General features: G+C 41.1%; 1 protein-coding gene across 8 annotated transcripts in view; it reads left to right on the top strand.

Moving 5' to 3' along the window:
- Utrn (utrophin) overlaps positions 1-20870 on the top strand; it is a 555367-nt gene that overhangs the window by 366856 nt on the left and 167641 nt on the right. The window contains exon 1 of one of the 8 annotated variants that reach the window (XM_045158279.1): positions 13428-13873. The exons of the other annotated variants lie outside the window; for them this stretch is intronic. Within the exon in view, the coding sequence (XP_045014214.1) occupies positions 13823-13873 (51 nt within the window). The 5' untranslated portion in view covers positions 13428-13822. Of the gene's footprint in view, positions 1-13427; positions 13874-20870 lie in introns of those variants that run through there. 8 annotated transcript variants of the gene reach the window in all.

The following is a 20870-nucleotide window of genomic DNA, read 5'->3' as shown; positions in this document are numbered from 1 at the left end:
ATTTTTCTCTGAAAAGTAGAGAAGAAATGTAAACATTTAGGTAAATCATGGGAACTTGATCCTATCAAATGGTGCTTTACAAGGGTTGGGGATGTGGCTCATTGGTAGAATCTACGTGGTCTGGGATTATGCCACACCCCCTACATTAATTTTTTTTTTTTAAAGGCCAAGAAAGAAACTATGGCAGTGATGTGAATATTGTAGGTTACTCACAGCTGGGCAGAAAATGGGAAGCCAGAATAAAGTTGGCTACCAGGCATGGGAATAGAAGAAAATAACTCCTTAAAAAACATGTCAGAACAGTATTCAGTGGTCCATCTCATTGAATAATTGAATCAACACATCTTTATAGATGGCATTGTGCCACACACACTGTGGGGGTGCATTTTTCTCGTCCTCTGAACTTGGCAACCTTCTCTTGTTGATCTTTAATATGGGTCACTAAGCAGATTATGTTTTACCTGATTAAATACATGGTAACAAGACCTGGGTCTGCTTACTCTGTTTTATCCCATACACAATAGTTCACTGTCAGGCATCCATCCACTTCATAAGATTTAAGAAAATTAGTGGTATAGTTCTGCATATCCCTGTTCAACTTGAAATGTTCTGAAGCTTCTGTTTTTTTTCCCACCGGCTGTCAGTGACTTGTGTGAGGTGTAAGAGTGTGATAAGAGCCTAGGTGTGGGAAAGTTAAAGCATTGTTTCAGGTAGCTCGCTGAAATGTTATTGGGTTCCTCTGGGGCTGTCTGCTATTTGGACAGAGAAGCAATGATTAGAATGGTAGAACAGTATAATTGACATTCTTCCATTTTTATAGTCCTTTTTTTAAAAAGTGATTTTTTTTTAAGGCTTAGAGAAACTTTATTAGATTAAGAAAAGGAAAGAGAAGAAAGTGCAGAGAGCTTCTGCCATGTGGAAGGCAGGAAGGAGCAGAGAGCCATGTGGGAGTAGGCACCCCCAAACCCACGGTTGGGCTAGGATGACCAGGGCTTACCAGAGTCAGGATGGAAATTCAGGATAGATGTACAGCCAGAAAGAGTTAAAATGATTTTTTGTAAACGATGATGCTCTGAACATACACCACATTAACCAAATATAAGATCTGTGCTCTCCCTCAGGGCACTTTTCCTCCTTATTGTTGTGTCCCTTTATCCTCTGTCATAAGAATAAAAAAAAATGAAATGATTTTGCAAGTAAAGGAAACCTCTCACGCATAAAAATTCAAACTGAGAAAACAAATATATCAGGGGTGGCTTTTAATTTGACAGTCTTCTACATTACAAAGTGTTTTCTGATTATACCTTAAATAGACAATGTCTTTAGTGTGCTGAGGGTCAAATCAAAGAATGTTCCAAGTTTTAAAGGATTTAGAAAGAAAGGACACACTGGCTCCTAGTATTTGTATGTAAATGATGCTTCATGCATATGGGTCACGATCTGGTGGGTTAGTAAACAAATTGGGGAGTTAATCATATTTGTCGATGTGAGAGAAATAGGCAAGATGGCTAAGGGCTTAGTCTATCCTTGCTGTAGCATTGCATCCAGCCATTCTGTTTTCTTTTCCTTCATCCTTTCTCCCATATTAGAGGTTGGAAAGGAAAGCTAAATTTCATCCTAAGTGACACACTCTGTGATCTGAGAGGAAGCTATGGGAGAATCCTAAGTTCTAAATTTCTTTTTCCTCCTTCTTATTGTAGGCCTTAGTAGCTTTCAAGTTTAGATCACTAAATAGGATCTTATTTTTGTTTTGCGTTGTTTTTGAGACAAGTTCTCATTATGTACTAGGTTGTCCTCAGCCTTAAGATCCTCCTGACTCAGCCTCCCTGGTGTTGGTCTAGTTGGTATGGGCCACCATACATGACTTAAAATAGGTCATAAGTAAAATGAGTGTTTAATTGAATACTTAAAACTACAGAATGTAAGCTGGGTGTGGTGGCGCATATCTTTAATCCCAGCACTCTGAAGGCAGAGATAGGAGGATCCCCAGAATTCAAGGCCACCCTCAAACTGGAATTCCAGGTCAGCCTGGACTAGAGTGAGACCCTACCTTGAAAAACAAACAAAACAAAACAAAACAAAAAATCCTACAGAATGTATAGTGGCCATTTCTGTGACTTGTGAATCTGCTCAAATGAATCATTTTCCTAGCTCAGAATGTTTGTAAGATACTACAAAGTCATGCTTTTTCTTCAGATTGCCTAGTACCTGTGCCACACAATAGATGCCTAGTTGGAATGTTCATAGGCCGCGTTGTTTAGCTGCCTGTTGCAGTAAGCACGTACCGGGTGACAAGCGCTTTGCTGCGCGCTTTTCTCTATGCTTCCACTTTATTTCGACATGACTCTGCCATGTGGGGTATTGTGAGAATACTCACTGGATAGACAGATGATCAGAACCAAGACAGATCAAGTCCTGCCTAAAGTCTCAGATGGCAAAGTGACCTGAGACTTTTCTCTGTGTTGTCACGGACTCATTCAGCATCGTCCCTGGCCTTGGCTTTCGTTCTCCTTTCAGTGACACACCAGCTCTCCCCCTCCAACCTGCCGTTCCTGACACAGGAAATCACAGTGCTCGTTCATTACTTTTTAGCTCTCTGTGAGCAGTTTACCCCAGTGATCTAGTCCTTACTTGGTTTGAAAATTTATTAGGCACAAAGGGAAAGACCTCAGGACAAACCCATTCAACTTTGAGAGAAATGATTCTGTTTTAATGTTAAAATCTAACTTTGCAATATTTACTCAACTGTCAGCGAAATAAAAATTCTCCTTCCCCACTTCATAGAAGGGCAGCACTTCCTTTTAAACTTTAAAGTATGACTTAAAAATATAGTCATATTAGCTTCTCCTGACAGAAAGTTAAGATTGCGTCAGTTATATCAGGATGTCTCTGTTCCACTGGGGAAATCAGCAAGATATATGGAAGTCTTAGAGTAACTGGGAATCTCTCTAGAAAGTGCAAAGCTGGCTATAAGCAAGCCCAGAATTTTGTCTTTGAAGGCTGAGTTACAGTAAGTATTTTGGTAAACTTGAAAATGTGTCAGTTTATCAAAATCATGACTTGCCCTTCAATTACAAATGTACATATCGTGGGTGTATAATTTTAATATTATATTTGTTTGGGTCTTGGGAGAAATGTTTATTGGCTAAGTGTTTAGCATTCTGTAGCTCACTTGAGGGACAAATCCATTTTGCTTGTCTTGCTTTCAAGGAACTCATCTTCTACTGAGGTTAGAGTGAAGGTTCAAACTGCAGAGCAAACCAGACACCACGTGAGTGAAGTGCAGGAGGGTTCACAGAAGAAAGGACACAATCTTCTCCAGTAGGTGGCTTCAGGGCAAGCTTTGCATAGAGTGGACATTGGGCTGGATCTCAATGGGCTAGGTAAACTTTGGGTGTACAGAAGACACAGGGAAGGTATTGTTTAAGAGTATAAAATCCTACCAGTACAAAAAAAAAATAGCTATAAGAAACTTCAGGGTAAAGTTGTTTTAAAACTGTATTGTAGTAAAACTGTAGCAGTATTGTGAGAAAAATAGTATCTGGTATGTACAGAGGCTATGCTATGGCTTTTTAAAAAAGGTGCAGTAAAGTTGAGTGCTTCCTCTTTATTCTCTTTGTCCTCCTCCTCTTTCTTCCACCTTCACCTCATCTTTCTCCTTCTCTGCCTCTTCCTTTTTCTCCTTCTTCCTCTCCCTTCTCCTCTTCCTCCTCTTTCCTCCCTTTACAGCACAGTGCTAGGGATCAAACCCTTGGCCTTTCAGGTGTGAGGAGAGTGCTTGACAGTAAGCGATGTTCCCAGCCCAAGCCGTACTTCCTAATACTAGAACCACTAGCCACATGTATCTACCTGACATTCAAGATTAAAGATAATCAGAATTTTGTCCCTCAGTTTTATGAGCCATCTTGAAAGTTATCAGTAGTGATACTATCTGCTGTATGGATCATAAGAGGTACAGAACATTCCCTCTCACAGCAAGTCCCATTTCACAGTACAACATGGAGTCATTAGAGAGATTGTTATGAGAGTTTAAGCAGTGTTTGAATTTTCAAGCTAAAATCACATTTCCTCCTCCTCCTCCCCTCGACTTTCCTCTGTCATTATTACTTTGACGTTGAATGGTTTCCATGGACTAAACAGTTTGCCAGTGTAATATACTTTGTATATGTTTTTTTTTAATGTCATATTTAATTATTTTAGGTTAGCCACTCCTACTAGTTTCATAGTCAAGGAAACAGACAGTGAGGTGAAATAAGTAAAATTTTCCTTAAATAGTAGCTTTTGAAACAAATTCAGTTTGGTTTGTGAGGCTAATAGGATACAGGAGATAATTTGTTGATAAGATTAGAAGCAGAAAGGGCATGAAGTAATCCTATTAGGCGGCAACAGAAAAGCAAAGGAGGCTGAAAAATGTTTGAAAAGATTTTTGATATTTAGTTCTTTTTGATGATCCCAAGTTGTTTTGAAATTTCAGGATTCACTTCTAGCTCACATAGAGTGTGTGTACATGACAATTATTTAGTAATTCAATAACTATTGTGTGGTTGTATGCTGTATGAGGGACTGTTAGAATCTCAGGTTCCATCAGTGAACCAAATAGAGTGTGGCTATTTCAGGAATGGCTTCACTGATGTCATGAATATTTTATGACATAATATCCCTTTTTAATAACAATCAGTGACAAACTTTTATGCAATCTCTTTGTGTGTATTTTTAAAACTGTGTAGCCAGTATTAACCCCTAACAAGCTGTAGACATGTCAAAAGTATGCATAGCTATTAAAAACACAACATAGTTGACTCCTCAAAATAATGTATTGTATTTTTAGAGCTTCTGTTCATTTCTGTAAAAATGAATGCTCAGTAGAGCCTTGGTTCCTGAAGCCCTCCATGCAGCGACTCCTGGTGTCATGGATAATTGCAGGAATGTCTTCATTATTTTGTGACTATAACAGTTCAGTTCTCAATGAATCTTTGTTGCCACTAATGAGCAATTATATGGTGCCGGTGACTGACTTTCTTGATAAGAGTGTTTGCTCATGGGTCCCAGGAACATTTCACACAGCAAAATCAAAGCTCAGACATAGGTTCCAGAGTTCCATGGTGAGATAAGTGTCTGAGATGAAATGACTGTATGGGTCTTTGACTTCAAAACATCGCTCTTTCTAACTGGTCTCAAGAGAAAGACAATATTGTAGGGCTGGAATGAAATCAAGTAAATAACTAATCTGGTTTACATATAAAATCAGTCATTATTTTCCTATAATTAATAAGTTTTCTGTGTTGTTTGGAGAGTGTATGAGTAGAAATGATCTGATTCTTAATTTCTTTTTTTCTTTTTTGTTCATTTTTATTTATTTATTTGAGAGTGACAGAGAGAGAAAGAGGCAGATAGAGAGAGAGAGAGAGATAGAATGGGCGCACCAGGGCTTCCAGCCACTGCAAACGAACTCCAGACACGTGCGCCCCCTTGTGCATCTGGCTAACGTGGGTCCTGGAGAATTGAGCCTCGAACCAGGGTCCTTAGGCTTCACAGGCAAGTGCTTAACCACTAAGCCATCTCTCCAGCCCTGATTCTTAATTTCTAATGAGACCCCCAAAGGATTAAAGCTCTTGCCATCATGAACTACTGTCTTTTATATAAGAGTGGTGCTGATTGCAAAATAGTTGTGTGTGTGTGTGTGTGTGTGTGTGTGTGTGTGTGTGTGTGTGCGCGCGCGCGTGCGTGTGTTGCAGCTAAAGAGGGGCAGATGATGGCCCGCTATGGGAATAGGCATAGATATGGAAAGATATAATATAACCAGTGTCAAAGAAGTGTATGCTCTACACAGTATTTTATAACCACATTTAGGCTGTATTTAAGTTTTTAAAATTAGTTTCCTATTTTTCAATATTAGTTTTTGTAGCATGTTCATTTGAAATATTTATTTACCACTTAAGTGTTTCTTTGTGTGTGTGTGTTTTTTTAAAATAGGAATACAGAGACTTAGGCATCATTCATTCTGGTATTCTTAAATAATTAATTTTTGTTGATTCCCAAATTCCCCTTCTATTCTTTTTTTTTTTTTAATTTTATTTATTTATTTATTTGAGAGCGACAGACACAGAGAGAAAGACAGATAGAGGGAGAGAGAGAGAATGGGCGCGCCAGGGCTTCCAGCCTCTGCAAACGAACTCCAGACGCGTGCGCCCCCTTGTGCATCTGGCTAACGTGGGACCTGGGGAACCGAGCCTCGAACCGGGGTCCTTAGGCTTCACAGGCAAGCGCTTAACTGCTAAGCCATCTCTCCAGCCCTCCCCTTCTATTCTTACTCACCTCTCCCTCAATTCTACTTCACTCCTGGCATGTTCTCCTCTTCTGTTCTTTACATTTGCTTTTGGTTACAGTTTAACCTTTATAGATTTTGTCTACACTTGTTGCTCTATATATACATACCTAGAGACATTTAATAACATATGTTTAATCTACTAATTAATGACAGACTTTATACCTAAAAATGCTTTTTTTGTACATTAACAATAGTCATTCATCTGAGTGATCAATATGAGTGTTGTAATTTTGATCCCTGTTGTAGTTAATTTTTAAAAAAAATGACATCAAATTGTACAAATCTCATGTTAATTATAAAGGCACTCCAAGTAATGGTCTAAAATGTTGCAGTAGTAACATTAGGAGGGTGCTTTTAGCCCCTAAATTGTGAGTTTTATTAAATATTAATTTCATGTGAATAAATATTAGAAATCAGCATAGTAGTTTAAGAAACTTGATTAGTTTGTGAACATTCCATATATTTTTTAAAATTTTTATTTATTTATTTGAGAGCGACAGACACAGAGAGAAAGACAGATAGAGGGAGAGAGAGAGAGAATGGGCGCTCCAGGGCTTCCAGCCTGTGCAAACGAACTCCAGACGCGTGCGCCCCTTGTGCATCTGGCTAACGTGGGACCTGGGGAACCGAGCCTCGAACCGGGGTCCTTAGGCTTCACAGGCAAGCACTTAACCGCTAAGCCATCTCTCCAGCCCAACATTCCATATTTTAATCTTCAGGTTAAAACATTGTCCTACTCAAATTCTGGATGTGAGTTGCACATTGAACTCCAGGCTCTGTTAATTTGTTATGCAGAGCTAGAGTTGACAAAACGTTAGAGTCCCCTTTGTATGTGATCTAGCTTCAAACATGATGTCAGACAGCTGCTTAATGTGCCGTGGCACATTTCACTCACCTCCAGCACGTCAAATGTCCCTTCTGACAAGACAAGCGGGGTCCATGGCGGTTTCTTTTGCACAACTATAGCTTTGATCCACCCTACAGCTGTCAGGTAGTGTATTTGGGGGAGCTGATGACTGTAGTTGTTCCCCTCCTACAGACTAGGTGGGATCACTCAGCCCACTGGCAAGATGGATTGACGCTTCAGTGAATGTGCGTCAACTGATTTTTTAAGCATTCCAAATAATTTGATGCCACCCAGTGTCATGGTCGTAGATGAGAATAGAAGTAACTGGGCTCCCTGAAAAGAGAGTTGCTCCAATGACATGGTGCTTATTTAGACGCAAAGTTATAACTTAAATAAGCAGGAATTACTGGTTACAGAGTAACTTATGGGAACAAAAAGGCTTTGTCTGTGAGTCCTTTAGAAAAGTTTACCATTGACCAGCCCTATATTGTCGAGGCCTGTTTTTATTGAGGGCTGATTCCCAAGACCATCTGGCACTTGAAAACCTTGGAGACTTTCAGAGACGAAAATGATTTTCTGTGGTGGCATTAACTTTAAAATAGAATGGCACCACCATTTGTGGAGTAGATAATCTACCTAAAAAGATATTTTTTATTGAGAGTTTTATTGAGAATTTATTGAGTATTTTCTATTGGATTTAATTTTTATGTGAAAAAGTGTCACAAGTTTCTATTTAAGAAGAGGCTTGAACAAAGCATTCTATTCTACACTGTAATCTCTCAAAGTCCCTCTTGTAGATCTTTCCAAAATATCTTCTGTAGATCTTTCTAGAATATTATCTGTAGATCTTTCCAGACATATCATAGCTTATTCCTATACATAAAGTTATCACTCTCTACTTTTTGACATACGCATACCTTGTCTGTATATGCATTAGAAATTGCTCTATAATAGGACTCTACCATAATGTACTTACACATTTTCTGTTGATGGACATTTAGGTCATTTTGAACTCCTTGCTCTGTCACATAAGGCTTACCTAGCATTCTCGTAGGCATGTTTACAAATTCCTCTGGATATAATTTCTCAGTCAAAGGTTATAAGTAGTATCATAGTTAGTGAGTTTGTTAAATTATCATCTGTTTCCAGATTTGGTAGACTAATAAACTTCAGGAAATACAGTGGTTTCTATCAATCCCAGGAAGTCTTCATTATGTTAACAGTGATCTGATTTTCCTGTGAGCTGTCTAATATTCTGTCTAGGTTCACTCCTTATAAAGAACTTCAGTGGAAATGTTTTTTGGGGAAGAAACAAAGATATTAAGTAGAGCTTAATGGCTAGAACACATATATGAGGATAGTAAAGACCCAGAATCTATCTCAGGGTGTTAAAAATAAGGAAAAGTTGGGCTGGAGAGATGGCTTAGCGGTTAAGCGCTTGCCTGTGAAGCCTAAGGACCCCGGTTTGAGGCTCAGTTCCCCAGGTCCCATGTTACCCAGATGCACAAGGGGGCGCACGCATCTGGAGTTCGTTTGCAGAGGCTGGAAGCCCTGGCGTGCCCATTCTCTCTTTCTCCCTCTATCTGTCTTTCTCTCTGTGTCTGTCGCTCTCAAATAAATAAAAAAAATTAAAAAAAAATAAGGAAAAGTTGTTGTGTATATCTTTTGGGAAGCCATATGTGTGTTTCATATGGCAAATTTAGTGGCTAGATGTGCCTGCTGTTAGTGAAGGCTAATATGATGAGGGAGTTGAAGTAGGATTGGAGTGAGTTTACAGAGAATTCTAAATGATACATTAAGCAGGAAGACAGCAGGAATAAGGTTGGGATTTGAAGCAATTTAGCTATGATTTTGTTAGCTCTAAGCATCGGAATAACCCTAGGTTTAGTATTATATACAGAAACATAGCTTTCCTCCTGGGATTAGTTGGGCCTTTTCTTGTGTCCACCTGATGTCCAGTTCCTTAAATACATATTCAGATTATAGGAACAGTGCCCTTCTGGGAGGAATGCCTGTTTTTTGTTTGTGAGTAAAAATATTACTCTTGATTCTGACATTTTCGTTGCTCTTGGTAAAATATGTATTTCAATTTTGTGTTTTATTCTCTAAACCTAGAGCTGAGGGAAAGTCGGCAGAACCCTTGGAAACCCTTTCCGCACCTAATTTCCAGAGCCCCGTGGTTACGTGGCTGCATATCCCATGGGCCTGAGTTGTCAGTAACATCTGGAATTTTGAGGCTTGGCCGCCCGAGATTATTTCACTCTTGCTTGATGTTGCGTAGTTCTTAGGAAGGATATGGTTTGGAAACATTAACTTGTCTTGGCATTACTTTTAGTCACCTAATAAAGTGTTCTCAGAAGCCTTAAATATTTCAGGGTTGTTGGAGGCTGACCCCTACACCTGGCTGGCTAATTCAGAGGTGGATCAGCTGGCGTGACTGCCCCTGAACCCCTTCCTCATCCACCCACTCCCCTGAAGAAGAAAAGGCCCATTGTGTCTTTTAACATCTCTCTTAGTATTTTCTGGCCATGCATTATGGAAATATATATATGTATGTATGTATATATATATAAAGTATTGAATATTTTTCTTAATGAATCATCCTTTAATTTCCTAACTACCATCCATACCATTATCAAAATAGAAGACATTTATTGAAGGGCTAACCATTAAAAATAAGCTCTTGTGTACAGAGCCTGCGGTCTGAACTTCCTGGGATGAAAAGAGAGTTCGCCCTTTCATCAGGGGGCTCAGCCTCCATCTCTAGGCTGAACTTTCTGCCCTTTAGGGCTGTATATTACCTTAAATAGCTCCCATCTGACAGACTGCCCTGCTGGCTGGTGTGAGCTGGAAGGCTGTAATGGATGGGATAGCCACTCCTAACGGATCCACAGTGCTATGCAGGAGACAATGAGCTGAAGTCGCACGTTCTGATTAGGGCTTGAAGCTATTTTATTGTGGAGTTCTAACACCCAAGTTAGCCAGGTTATAAGCAGGAGAAATATGGATATTTCCTTTTCAAGAAATAAATTGTATCTTTCTTTGGGCCACATTGGGTTCATAACAAGTAATTTATTCTAACCATGCTTGAAGCTGTTCATTTTGGTAAGAAATCAGCAAACCGCCATGTATGATTTATTTGGAATCACCTATTGACCTCCGTATGCTTCATTTTAGATGTTCCTAAGAAGTCCTTTTTTCTCTTTTCTTTTCTTTCTCTTCTCTTCTTTTCCTTTTGTTCTTTGTTCTAGCCCATACAAGAGAAACCTGTTAGGCTTTCCACAGAAAATATCCGTTATTTTTACAGCTTTAAAAATTTGAGCTTTCTGTTTAGTGAAAAGGATGTTTTAAGATCCACTGTGCCAATAAGATGGCATTTGTTTTGCAAGAGGGCAGTCTTTTTCTTATTATTATGTTTGAATCCTAGAGAATCTCATTTTGTCCTCATGAAATTACCATATAAATAAATCTTCTGATAAATTGTGTGGAATATAGTTCCTAAGTGTGAAACTTTTGTATTTAGTCTGATCTTTGAGATTCTTAACCAGAGTCATGAGTGCAGTTAAGAGGGTCTTCCTGAAATTGTCTCTTTCGTACTGACAGGACGTTGGTCAGGAGGCAGTGACTTACAGGTACCCTACTCTAGAACTTGTGCGACAGCCTTTTCTTCCCCTTAGTCTGCGTAGGACACAAGTCCTTACCACACGATTCAAGGTTTCCTGGCTCTTTGAGGACGAGCTGCCTTGGGAAGGATGCTATTTATTTTTGCCCCTTAGTCTTGGCAAAGAAACCAAACTATTTAGTTAGGGCTCTTCTGGTATCACAGCACCCTACCCTTGGTATAAAAACCCTTGCAACCTAAGAATCTGGTTCTGTGAAAGGTGATGGTGTCTGATTCTCTGTTGTTTGGCAGAGTTTCTTTTTAATTCCCTCTTCTGATATGTGCACAGTGGCATGGCATGGGTGGATGGCGTGTTTGCACGTGTCTGATCACAGCCATCCAGCTCCTGGGGTGGTAGCTGGGAGTTTGCCCAGCTGAGGAAGATTGTTCTACTTTATTTATTTTGTCCTTACAGTGATGGTGACAATGCTGGTGGCTTCTTTTGTCTTGAATTTATGTAAAAAGTTTATTTGCTGTTGTTGAAAGAGCTCAGCATGTGGCCCCCAAAAGCCCTGACCCACCAGGTTTGTGGTTTGGTCCTTTTGTGAGTGAGTCTGTCTTTCCCACATTTCTGATGGTTGATGTTCTGCTAATGCTAGTTCTGTGTTGATCCAGATTGCAGATTATTTTATTTTAACTTATAGTTTTCTGAATAAGCACTAGAGTAATGCACTAGTTTTCAAAATCAACAGTGCCTGCCTATGCATCTGAATTTGGTGTAGGGAGGTGAAATACCTTCTGTTGGAAATCCCATAAAGCCATTTTACCCCTGGGGACACATAGGATTTTATGAATCAATAATGAAAATATTTTAAAAGCTTGTTAAATTTTGTATAAATGGACACATGTAAAACACATGCTATTTAAATACTGCTTTGAAAATAAGTTGGGAATGACTAGAATAATGGTTTGCAAATCTAAAATATTATAACCGTGATGTACACTGGTCTCTGATAGGCTTATATTCTTTTCTAATGTTAAATGGAATCTGTTTGTATGATTAAATGCAGGCTAACGGTTTTGATATGCAGGCCATTTAAATAGCTTAGAAAATGAAATTCTGATATTCTAATTTCAGGTCCATTCCTCTCACTACCCCCCAAGCCACCTTTGTTCTGTGCCCTGATGTCAAAAGTAAATGTAGTTATATTAATGTCATACCATTTGTGGTCTGTCGCCATTAAGCACTGGATGTATACCATGAACTGCACCCACAACTAGAGAAATATGTCTCATAGGGACATTCCTGTCAAGCTTAGCTTTTATTGGTATACTAAACTGCTATATAATGCCTAAGAGCAAAATCAGAGCCTGGCGTGGTGGCTCACACCTTTAATGCCAGCACTCAGGAGGGAGAGGTAAGAGGATCGCAGTGAGTTCCAGGCCACTTTGGGCCCACATAGTGAATTCCAGGTCAGCCTGGGCTAGAGTGAGACCCTACCTTCAAAAACCAAAAACCAAAAAACAAACAACAACAACAACAAAAGCAAATGATGGCTATTATCACAGTGCAGGGCATAGAATTTGGACTGAGCTCCCCCAAAATGATCACACTTACAACTTTGTGGAAGACACTGTTATTTTTCCAGAGTGTGTGCAATAACTTAACACCAAAATGGAAGACACATTCAGTGTAATGAGTTAAGATGAGAGTATTCTTTATTTTTGTTTTCTGTTAGAAACAAGTAAATTCTGCACATGAAAAGTCTAAATGACGTTCAGAGGCAACAGTGAGATAAAAGAGCTTTTCCTTAAAAGTACTTTCCTCCCCTTATTACCCATAAATTTTATTTTATTTTTTTTTTTGCAAATAATAAAACTAATCACGCCTCTTTTCTTTTGTGACTTGTATTGTGTGCTAAGTCCACTCCCATTTCTTTGCATGGGTGGGCTCCTGAGCAGTATGTGTCCTGTGATCCCTTGAGGACGGAGACAATATAAGAGATACTGTACCAGCGTTTGGGGCAGGGAGGCCTCCAGGAAGTGGGAGTGAGCTTCACTTCAGACTGTGTGAGGGGTGGTGGAAAGGGAGGGTGCTGATTAAAATAATAAACAACTGTTGGCGAGAACCATCCACACTGTGCGGTCAGATCAGCCAGGGAGCTTGCAGGAGCCGAGGGAGGCCTCTCCCTCTCCCTCGATGCAGACCCCGAGGAGGACACCATGGGATTTGCTGCTGTGAGAACTTTTCCTCTGGACTGACTGACGCCAAGCAACTTTGAAGACTTTACTTCTGCCGTGCTGACAGCATCCCTTAGGCGAAGCTGACCTGGGGAAATGAAGTGAAACTAGCTTGGTGGTTACCATAGCAACCCAGCCTTGCTGGTGTCTGGGAGACTAGGACCCTGTGGCCTCCTGTCTTGTGTTTTGGGGTTTCCTCAGCTAAGAGTACACGCCTCCTTGTTGGAACTCTCCATAAGTCATGTTATTTGAAAACTGGCTCTTTACCCAGGAGTTTTTTTTTTTTTTTTCTTTCTTTCTTTCTGAAACTAGTCTGAATGGAGGAAGTTGGTAATGCCTGCCTGCCTTTTTTTTTTTTTTTTCTCCCTTCCTTCTTGCAAGTTTCCAGGCTATAGCTTTTTTTCCCCCCTTGTGTGTAATTGAGACCAAACTCTAAGCGTGAGCTCCAGAGAGAACCGTGGTGGCCTGCAGGTCATTAGTGAGGCGAGCAGAAAGGGTTCCTAGGCTTCCCCGAGCAAACGGAGACCATGCCGGCCTCGTGGAAAACAGCTTCCAGAAAACACAGGAGCAGATCTGCGCCTCGCGAGCTCCGAAGTCCATGAGAGATCGGACCCACGGTGGGGTGGCTAAGATGTCCCAGCGCCAGCAGCCGCTGCTCCTGGGCCATAGCTCAAGGGCAAAGCTTGTCAAGGATTTTACAGAGGATTTTAACGTATAGCCAGAAGAGATACGGGTTTTAGAAGTTGAACGCTGTTGCCTGAAGGAAGCTTGGCAGAAAGATGTAGGCTTCAAGGGCTACCGGACGATGATTGGTCTGAACTTCAGCTTACGGGAATTGCTGACAAAATTTGAAAAGGTATGCAGCGAGCTTCCTCAGTGCACTTTTTGTTTTCTGTCTGCCTTTTCTGGTCTTCTTTTCTTAATATGCCTTTTCAGTAGCATCTTCTCTTAACTCCTTGGTTATTTAATGTAACTTATGAAGCACATTCCACTTGGATATCTTCTTTGAGACATCAAGGGAACGACAGCTTTCTTTCAGTCTGGAAGATTTTGTAATGCTTGTCTGCTTTCAAATTCCACATCAGAAGAGATGGTTCACTCTCATCAGCTGGTAATTTAATTGCAATCTATTTGGAGGGAGAAAACAAAACAATAGCCCAGCCCAGCAACAAACAGGGGGTTTTGCTGCCAAAGTCTGACTTCATGAAGTATTGGTTCTGTTTTCCATCCCCCTCAGGTCTGTTTATCTCCCACATTGATGCCTGCTGATTCTGCACTCCCAGCCTGGTCTGAGGACCTGGTTCCGAGCTGCAGATGTTAGCCCATGGTGACCCACTGGGTAGGATGGCACCTCGACTTTCAGGCCTTTCTTTTTCATGCATTTCTGCCTTGAACACGGGCTCCTTAGACACACCTTGAGGCTTCACACATGAATTAGTAATTTTGCACTTTAGTTTTGTTTTTCCATACGACAGTTCTTGGCACCCTCCAGGACTGAGTCTAGCCTGCCAAGTGCTACCTTCTTGTTGTAGTTAAACCAAACAGAAAACTTCTGCCAGCTCCTTTCAGACTCCTGACCTCTTTAGTCTTTAGGTGCCAAATGCCAGTCTTCTTCCTTAGAGGAAGAAAAGAAAAAGAAAAAGGCAGAGTTCTTTTTTTTTTTTTTTTCCCCTCTGTGTGCACAAACAAATCAGCTTCATGTGAGCTGTTAGAGATGGGCTGTGGGTTTGGTGAGGACAGATGTAAGCACGACTAAAGATTAATGGACTTTTTTTTTTTTTTTTTAAATAAGCCATCACTACCAGAGGAAAAAGAAATCAAGCCTTGCCACTTGAAAAGTCTGAAAGCTTTTCCAAAACATTTGCTGTCATCGCTGGTCTCCTGATGAGAGCAGCTGTGTGGTGGAAAGGGACATGCAGATAAAAAAGAACTTGGGTCCTTCTTGGCGTATGCACCCTGGCCCTCTGTGTACCCCAACTCTGGTAATGAGGGCTGTGCTTGAAACACAGGGCAGACTTTGACCTCTCGCTTTGATAGCAGTTAAGCATCTGAATTCCTGAGAGTAAAAGCTGGTTCACAGTGGGCTTGCTTACCATTTAGAAGGGGCTGGGAGGGAGAAGAATATCTTCCTTATGCCAGCTGGGAACAGCAGGTGACTAACTTTATGACCCTAAAGAGATCTGTTAGGTTGTTTGGGGGGGGCAGATTTGTCTCTTTCTTCCTTAAAAAGGTTTAGGCATATGTGACCTGAATAATTCATGACCTAGACCCCCCTGAGAGGTTGTAATTATTTGCTGAGGCTGGACTTTTGTATTGTAATTGCTGCTATTAGTCTTAAAGCTTAGGTCAGATATCAGAGGTGAGTAATCTGCTTTGGTGAGTCTCAGGCCACTTTATGGTCAGAGATAGAAGCCCAAATCATGTTTGCACACTTTCTCGTTTAACTTCTAAGCTGGAGTACCTGAATATTTCTGATTCTTACTCTATGGTTGCATCGACAGTAAAGGAAGTCTACAGGCTATGTCTGTCCAGAGCTTGATTTAAAGTTTTTATTTTTATTTTTCAGTCAAAGGGCAAACTCAAGGAAACCATCCTGCTAAAACACACAGTCTGAACTTCCTCATGTATGTTTATTTTTCTGTGTGCTAGGCATCTTTATAAAAATCAACATGAAAGTCATAACCTTTGCCATGTTTCACTAGTAGGAAACCATCCTATTTGAATTGAATCCTTTTGAAATATCCTTTGTGTATTTTCACAAAAGCTGTCTCTTATATCGGGTTTATGCTGCATTGGTTCAGTGCCAAGGACATCTGGAGTAATGGAAAGGTAGCCACACTGTCTACCTTGCAGTCAGCTTCCCTCAGAGCATCACTGTTATGAACGTGCCAGGAGGAGTCAGAAGCCCACAGCTGTCCTTTCCATTGTTACTACCATTCTCACAGAACCCGCCTTCCAGAGAGAATCGTAACTTCAGGATGCATCCCTTTTCATATCAACAGTCATAATTGTTCAACCTGACAGCTGCAGGCTGATTTTCCTTTGTTGTTGTTTCTTTTCTTTTCTCTTCTTTTACATGGAAATCTCTTGTTTAGCATGGCCAGCTTCAGTAATTCCCTTACCTGGATCTTCTGGGTATTTGCAGCCTCTTCTGTCTCTTAAAACTTTATTGATAATTTTTTCTACGTATGTACGATGTATTTTGATCACAATCCTTTCCTATTACTATTTGTCCCCTTCCTTTCTCCCCTCACATTGAATCTCATCTTTACAACTTGTCCCTCTTCTATTTTTTTCCCTTCTCCATCTTCCATGATGATGTGTTGATGGGCCCAGTACCATGCAGGTTTTGTGCAGGTAACAGTAGCTGCTGTGAGGCTATGAATGCAGTGGCCCCTTCGTGTCTGGAAGACAGCCTTTCAAAACACCCTTCTTCATCCTCTTGCTCTTACACTTTTTCATCTACTTCTTCTGCAATAGTCCCTGAGCTTTGGAGGGGGCGGTCTAGATGGCTTATTTAGCACTGAGCGCTCCGTAGTCACTTATTCTTAGCTGGTGGATGAGCTTTGAGTCTCCCCTGTATAGCCACTGCTATCTGCAAAAAAGAACCTTCTCTATTAAAAACGAGAGCAGTACTGATTTATAGGCATAAACAAAAATATTTAGAGGGTAACTTGATTGGTATAGCATATCCATTCAACTGAACAATAGTAGTAGCTCACCTTCTAGGACCTATGACCTTGTTAACCCTAAGCTTTTGACTAGGCTTTCAGTACCAGACATGAATTCTCACCCATGGAGTAGGTATCAAATCTTATCAGAGAACAGTTGAATATTCCCATGACAGTCATCTCCCTATTGAACCAGTGGGCACATCTTACCCAGATGGCTGGTTATATAGCTTGCACAGGCAACCACTGGGTAAGATTGTTGATGACTCTTCTTTCCCAGCAGCCTGCACAGCACTTCTCAGTTCTGTGACAGCTAGCCAGCAAGGAGGAGACTTCCCGCTCAGATACAGCTTGAATTCTTAGAGTCTTGCAATAGAAGCATGTGGTGCCTTCAGCAACGAGGCCTTACCACGTAGTCTGGTAGGCAACCAAGAGCACTGGCAACAGCTTTTTACTGTTTGGAGGGCCTTAGGGGTCTCCCTGAGCAACAACTCACTGGGAGGTATCCCAACCCCGAAACTGGGATTTTCCTGTAACAACTTAGGGCTTCTGGGCACAGTATTATCCACCCTCCCCTGTAGGGTACTTCTGCCCACACTCTTTTAAATTGGATTTTTAAAATTATTTAACGAAGAGTTATATTTCCATTGGACAATATATTTCATAATGTCTTTGGTTTTGGTTAACTTTGCCCCTAACCCCTCTTCTTCTCCATCTGTCTCCCCTGAGTTAAAACTTTCACCCCAATATTCTACCTCTGTACTTACACATTCATTATCACTTCCCCTTAGGTGCTGCCTTCTGCCTTCCCACCCTCATCACGGCTTCTTTCTAGCATCTGGTGTCTACTGACTCTTATCCAAATTACCCGCAAAGCTAAAATTTCAAAACTAGAGTCTATCTTTGAGAGAGAACATGCACCGTTTGTCTTTCTGAGCCTGAGCTATCTCGCTTAGCATATTTTCGAGATCCATCCATTTTCTTGTGAAGCCTTACGTTGCATTGTTTTTGAAGCCATCTCAGGCTTTAAGAAAACAATGTCAAGACAGTGGGTGCAAATCTTCAAATGCTCACTCTTTGAGGTCGGTCAGCTAGCAGGCCTTCCAATGGAGGCTAATATGGAGTGGTAGATAACTGTCAGATAGTTAATGCTGCCAGATGGGATGAAAGCTACCCTCTCTGCAAACTTCAAGACAACAGTTTATGAAAGTTAAAGGGACATTTTTTTGTTTATTTTATTTTTTAATTTTTTTGTTTATTTTTATTTATTTGATAGCGACAGACAGAGAGAGGAACAGGCAGATAGAGAGAGAGAGAGAATGGACTCACAAGGCCTCCAGCCACTGCAAACAAACTCCAGATGTGTGCGCCCCCTTGTGCATCTGGCTAACGTGGGTCCTGGGGAATCGAGCCTCGAACCAGGGTCCTTAGGCTTCACAGGCAAGCGCTTAAATGCTTAGCCATCTCTCCAGCCCAGTTGTTTCTTTTTCTTTTTGAATTTTAGAAAAATCCATGGTTTTGTGATTGGCACATAATTTTCTAGTCCTAAGATGTATTGTGCAAATATTGTGGTTCCCAGCAGGATCGGCAACTTGCACTTGGTATTTATGTATAATCTACACCAAAGGCAATGCTGAGAGCCCTTGAGGATCCAGGAAGCAGGCATCATTGAATTCCTCCAAGACGACTGTCCACTAAAGATCAGAGCCATGCGTTCGCTTCTCCCCAAAGTAGTCCCTAAGAGGACGGCCTTGTCTCAGGGGAGATGGAGACTTTGTGCCAAGATGAGCCTGTCAGAAAGGTCTGAGTCCCCTAAGTACATGAGAAAGGGTGAGCAGTTGTGACTATGGGCCCTAGGGTGACCATTCAGCAAGTTCAAATTCACATTTCATGGAGACAGAGCTTGTCCTCTGGGGCACCTCTGTAAAAATCTCATATGTGGGCTAATTTTATTGCCACTCTCATTTTCACTAATTAATTTCTTCCCCTGAAAGAACTTCATAAAGGACATGTCTCATCGCTTTAGTGACTATTAATATACTGTCATACTGGAGCCATTTGCATTGTACCCTATTTTTGTTCCTTTGGCTTAAATAGTCACAGGGGATTGAGTTATGGACAATTTGAGCTTGTTGACATCTGAGTGACTATCACTTTTCCTAATTTTTGCAGCCCTACTACTAGGGTGATTAAAGACAATGATAACTCTCTTAAGGGTTTTGTGTTTATTTTTGATTGACAGATGATCATCACATAGCTTCATGGGATAATGGGTGATGTGTTGGTACATTTATACATTGTGTCTCAATGAACTCCGGCTATTTGAGTACTTCATTACCTCAAACATTTATCATTACTTTGTGATGAGATCTTCAAAGGCCTCCACTGAAACTACATTGACTGTCACATCTTCTGGGGCATTTTTCTTTTCTTTTTGTTTGTTTTGTCTTTTAATCCCAGCACTTGAGAGGCAGATACAGGAGGATCACCATGTGTTCCGGTCAGCCTGGGCTAGAGTGAGACCCTACCTCAAAAAAAAAAAAAAAAAAAAAAAGCCAGGCATGGTGGCACACACCTTTAATCCCAGCACTCAGGAGGCAGAGGTAGGAGGATCACCGTGAGTTCGAGGCCACCCTGAGACTACATAGTGAATTCCAGGTCAGCCTGAGCTAGAGTTAGACACTACCTCAAAAAAAAAAAAAAAAAAAAAAAAAGCATCTGGATGGTGCCATTCTCTTGGTGAATCTTTGGAGTAGGATGCTCTCTGTGGTGGCCATACGGACAGAACCTATTCAGTGCATTTCTTTTTCTGTTTGTTTGTTTGGTTGGTTGGTTGGTTGGTTGGTTTTTCGAGGTAGGGTCTCACTCTAGCCCAGCCTGACCTGGAATTCACTATGGAGTCTCAGGGTGGCCTTGAACTCACTGTGATCCTCCTACCTCTGCCTCCCGAGTGCTGGGATTAAAGGCGTGCGCCACCACGCCCGACTCAGTGCATTTCTTGATGGCATTTATTTCCTCCAGCATGCCTCTGATATTTTAGGGGCTCTTACTGTATTGCTTAACTTGAAATGCCTTTTAATTTCATCTAATTTTTGTGGTGTGCCTTGCACACACCAGGAAAGGACTCTATCAACTACATTTGTTTCTTTTTTTGTCAGTGTGATAATAATTGTTGACAGAACCAATTAAGGGGGGAGAGATTTATTTTGGTGTACAGTTGAGAAAGAACAGCCCCGCCATGGCAAAGAAGGCATGGCAGCTGGACTGGGTTGATCTCTGGTGTGGGGATTAGCTTTTCCCATGCGTTTGCTCATAGCTGGGTAAGTCAGGAAGCAGAGAGAGCTGGGCTGGGAGTGTGGGCTAGGTATGGCTGTCACTGTTTATACTCCAGCAGGCCACTTCTTCCAGCAGCCTCACTTCCTAAAGTTCTTACAACTTCCCAAAGCAGCACCACCAGCTTTTAAACACATGAGCCCATGGGGGGTGGGGAGGCAGCATTTACTATTTATATCATAGCCATGGAGGTACATCCCTATTGCTGAAACACCTGACTTTTTAAGTTTATATGACCTGGAGAAGACTTAGCAATACTCATGCTTTCAGCTCTACTTCTTTATTTAATATTTGGTAAATATTTCTGACGTGCTATGTCTGGACCTAGGGAGGGGGTAGATCACAGGGTACCTATTCCTTTTCTTAACTGAGCCCACTGCATGGTAGGAGGCTGGAGACTTCAATAAAAGGTAGCTCTAAATGACAAGTTTGCCATTTATTTTATTCTAGTTATTTTTGAGATTGGGCCTCACTCTGGAGCCCAGGGCATTTTGGAACTACAGATAGACCAGGCTGCAGTCTAGCTCATAGAAATCATGCTGCCTCAGCCTCCCAAGTGTGGCGGTTACAAGTGTAGTCTGTCATTTTCAATGGTAAGTCTTGTAAGTCTCTTCTAGAGCAATTACATTTTAGCTAAGATTTCAAAGCTGAGTTTAAGATTAAGGAAGGACACTGGAGCTTTGTGGGCAGTGGAGAAGGCTTTAGCCTGTGGTGGAAGTTAAGGTGAGGGCTGTAGCTAACAATGCAGTAGTCTATAGCAGGCTTGTCAGACATGTGCACGTCTGATTACACTCTCTGATTTGGGAAGCTAAGGGGCGTTAACATGAAAAATTTTAAGAAGTGTTAGTG

Source organism: Jaculus jaculus, chromosome 9, assembly GCF_020740685.1.
Source record: "Jaculus jaculus isolate mJacJac1 chromosome 9, mJacJac1.mat.Y.cur, whole genome shotgun sequence".
Lineage (NCBI taxonomy): Eukaryota > Metazoa > Chordata > Mammalia > Rodentia > Dipodidae > Jaculus > Jaculus jaculus.
This window is presented reverse-complemented; position numbering and strand designations above follow the sequence as displayed.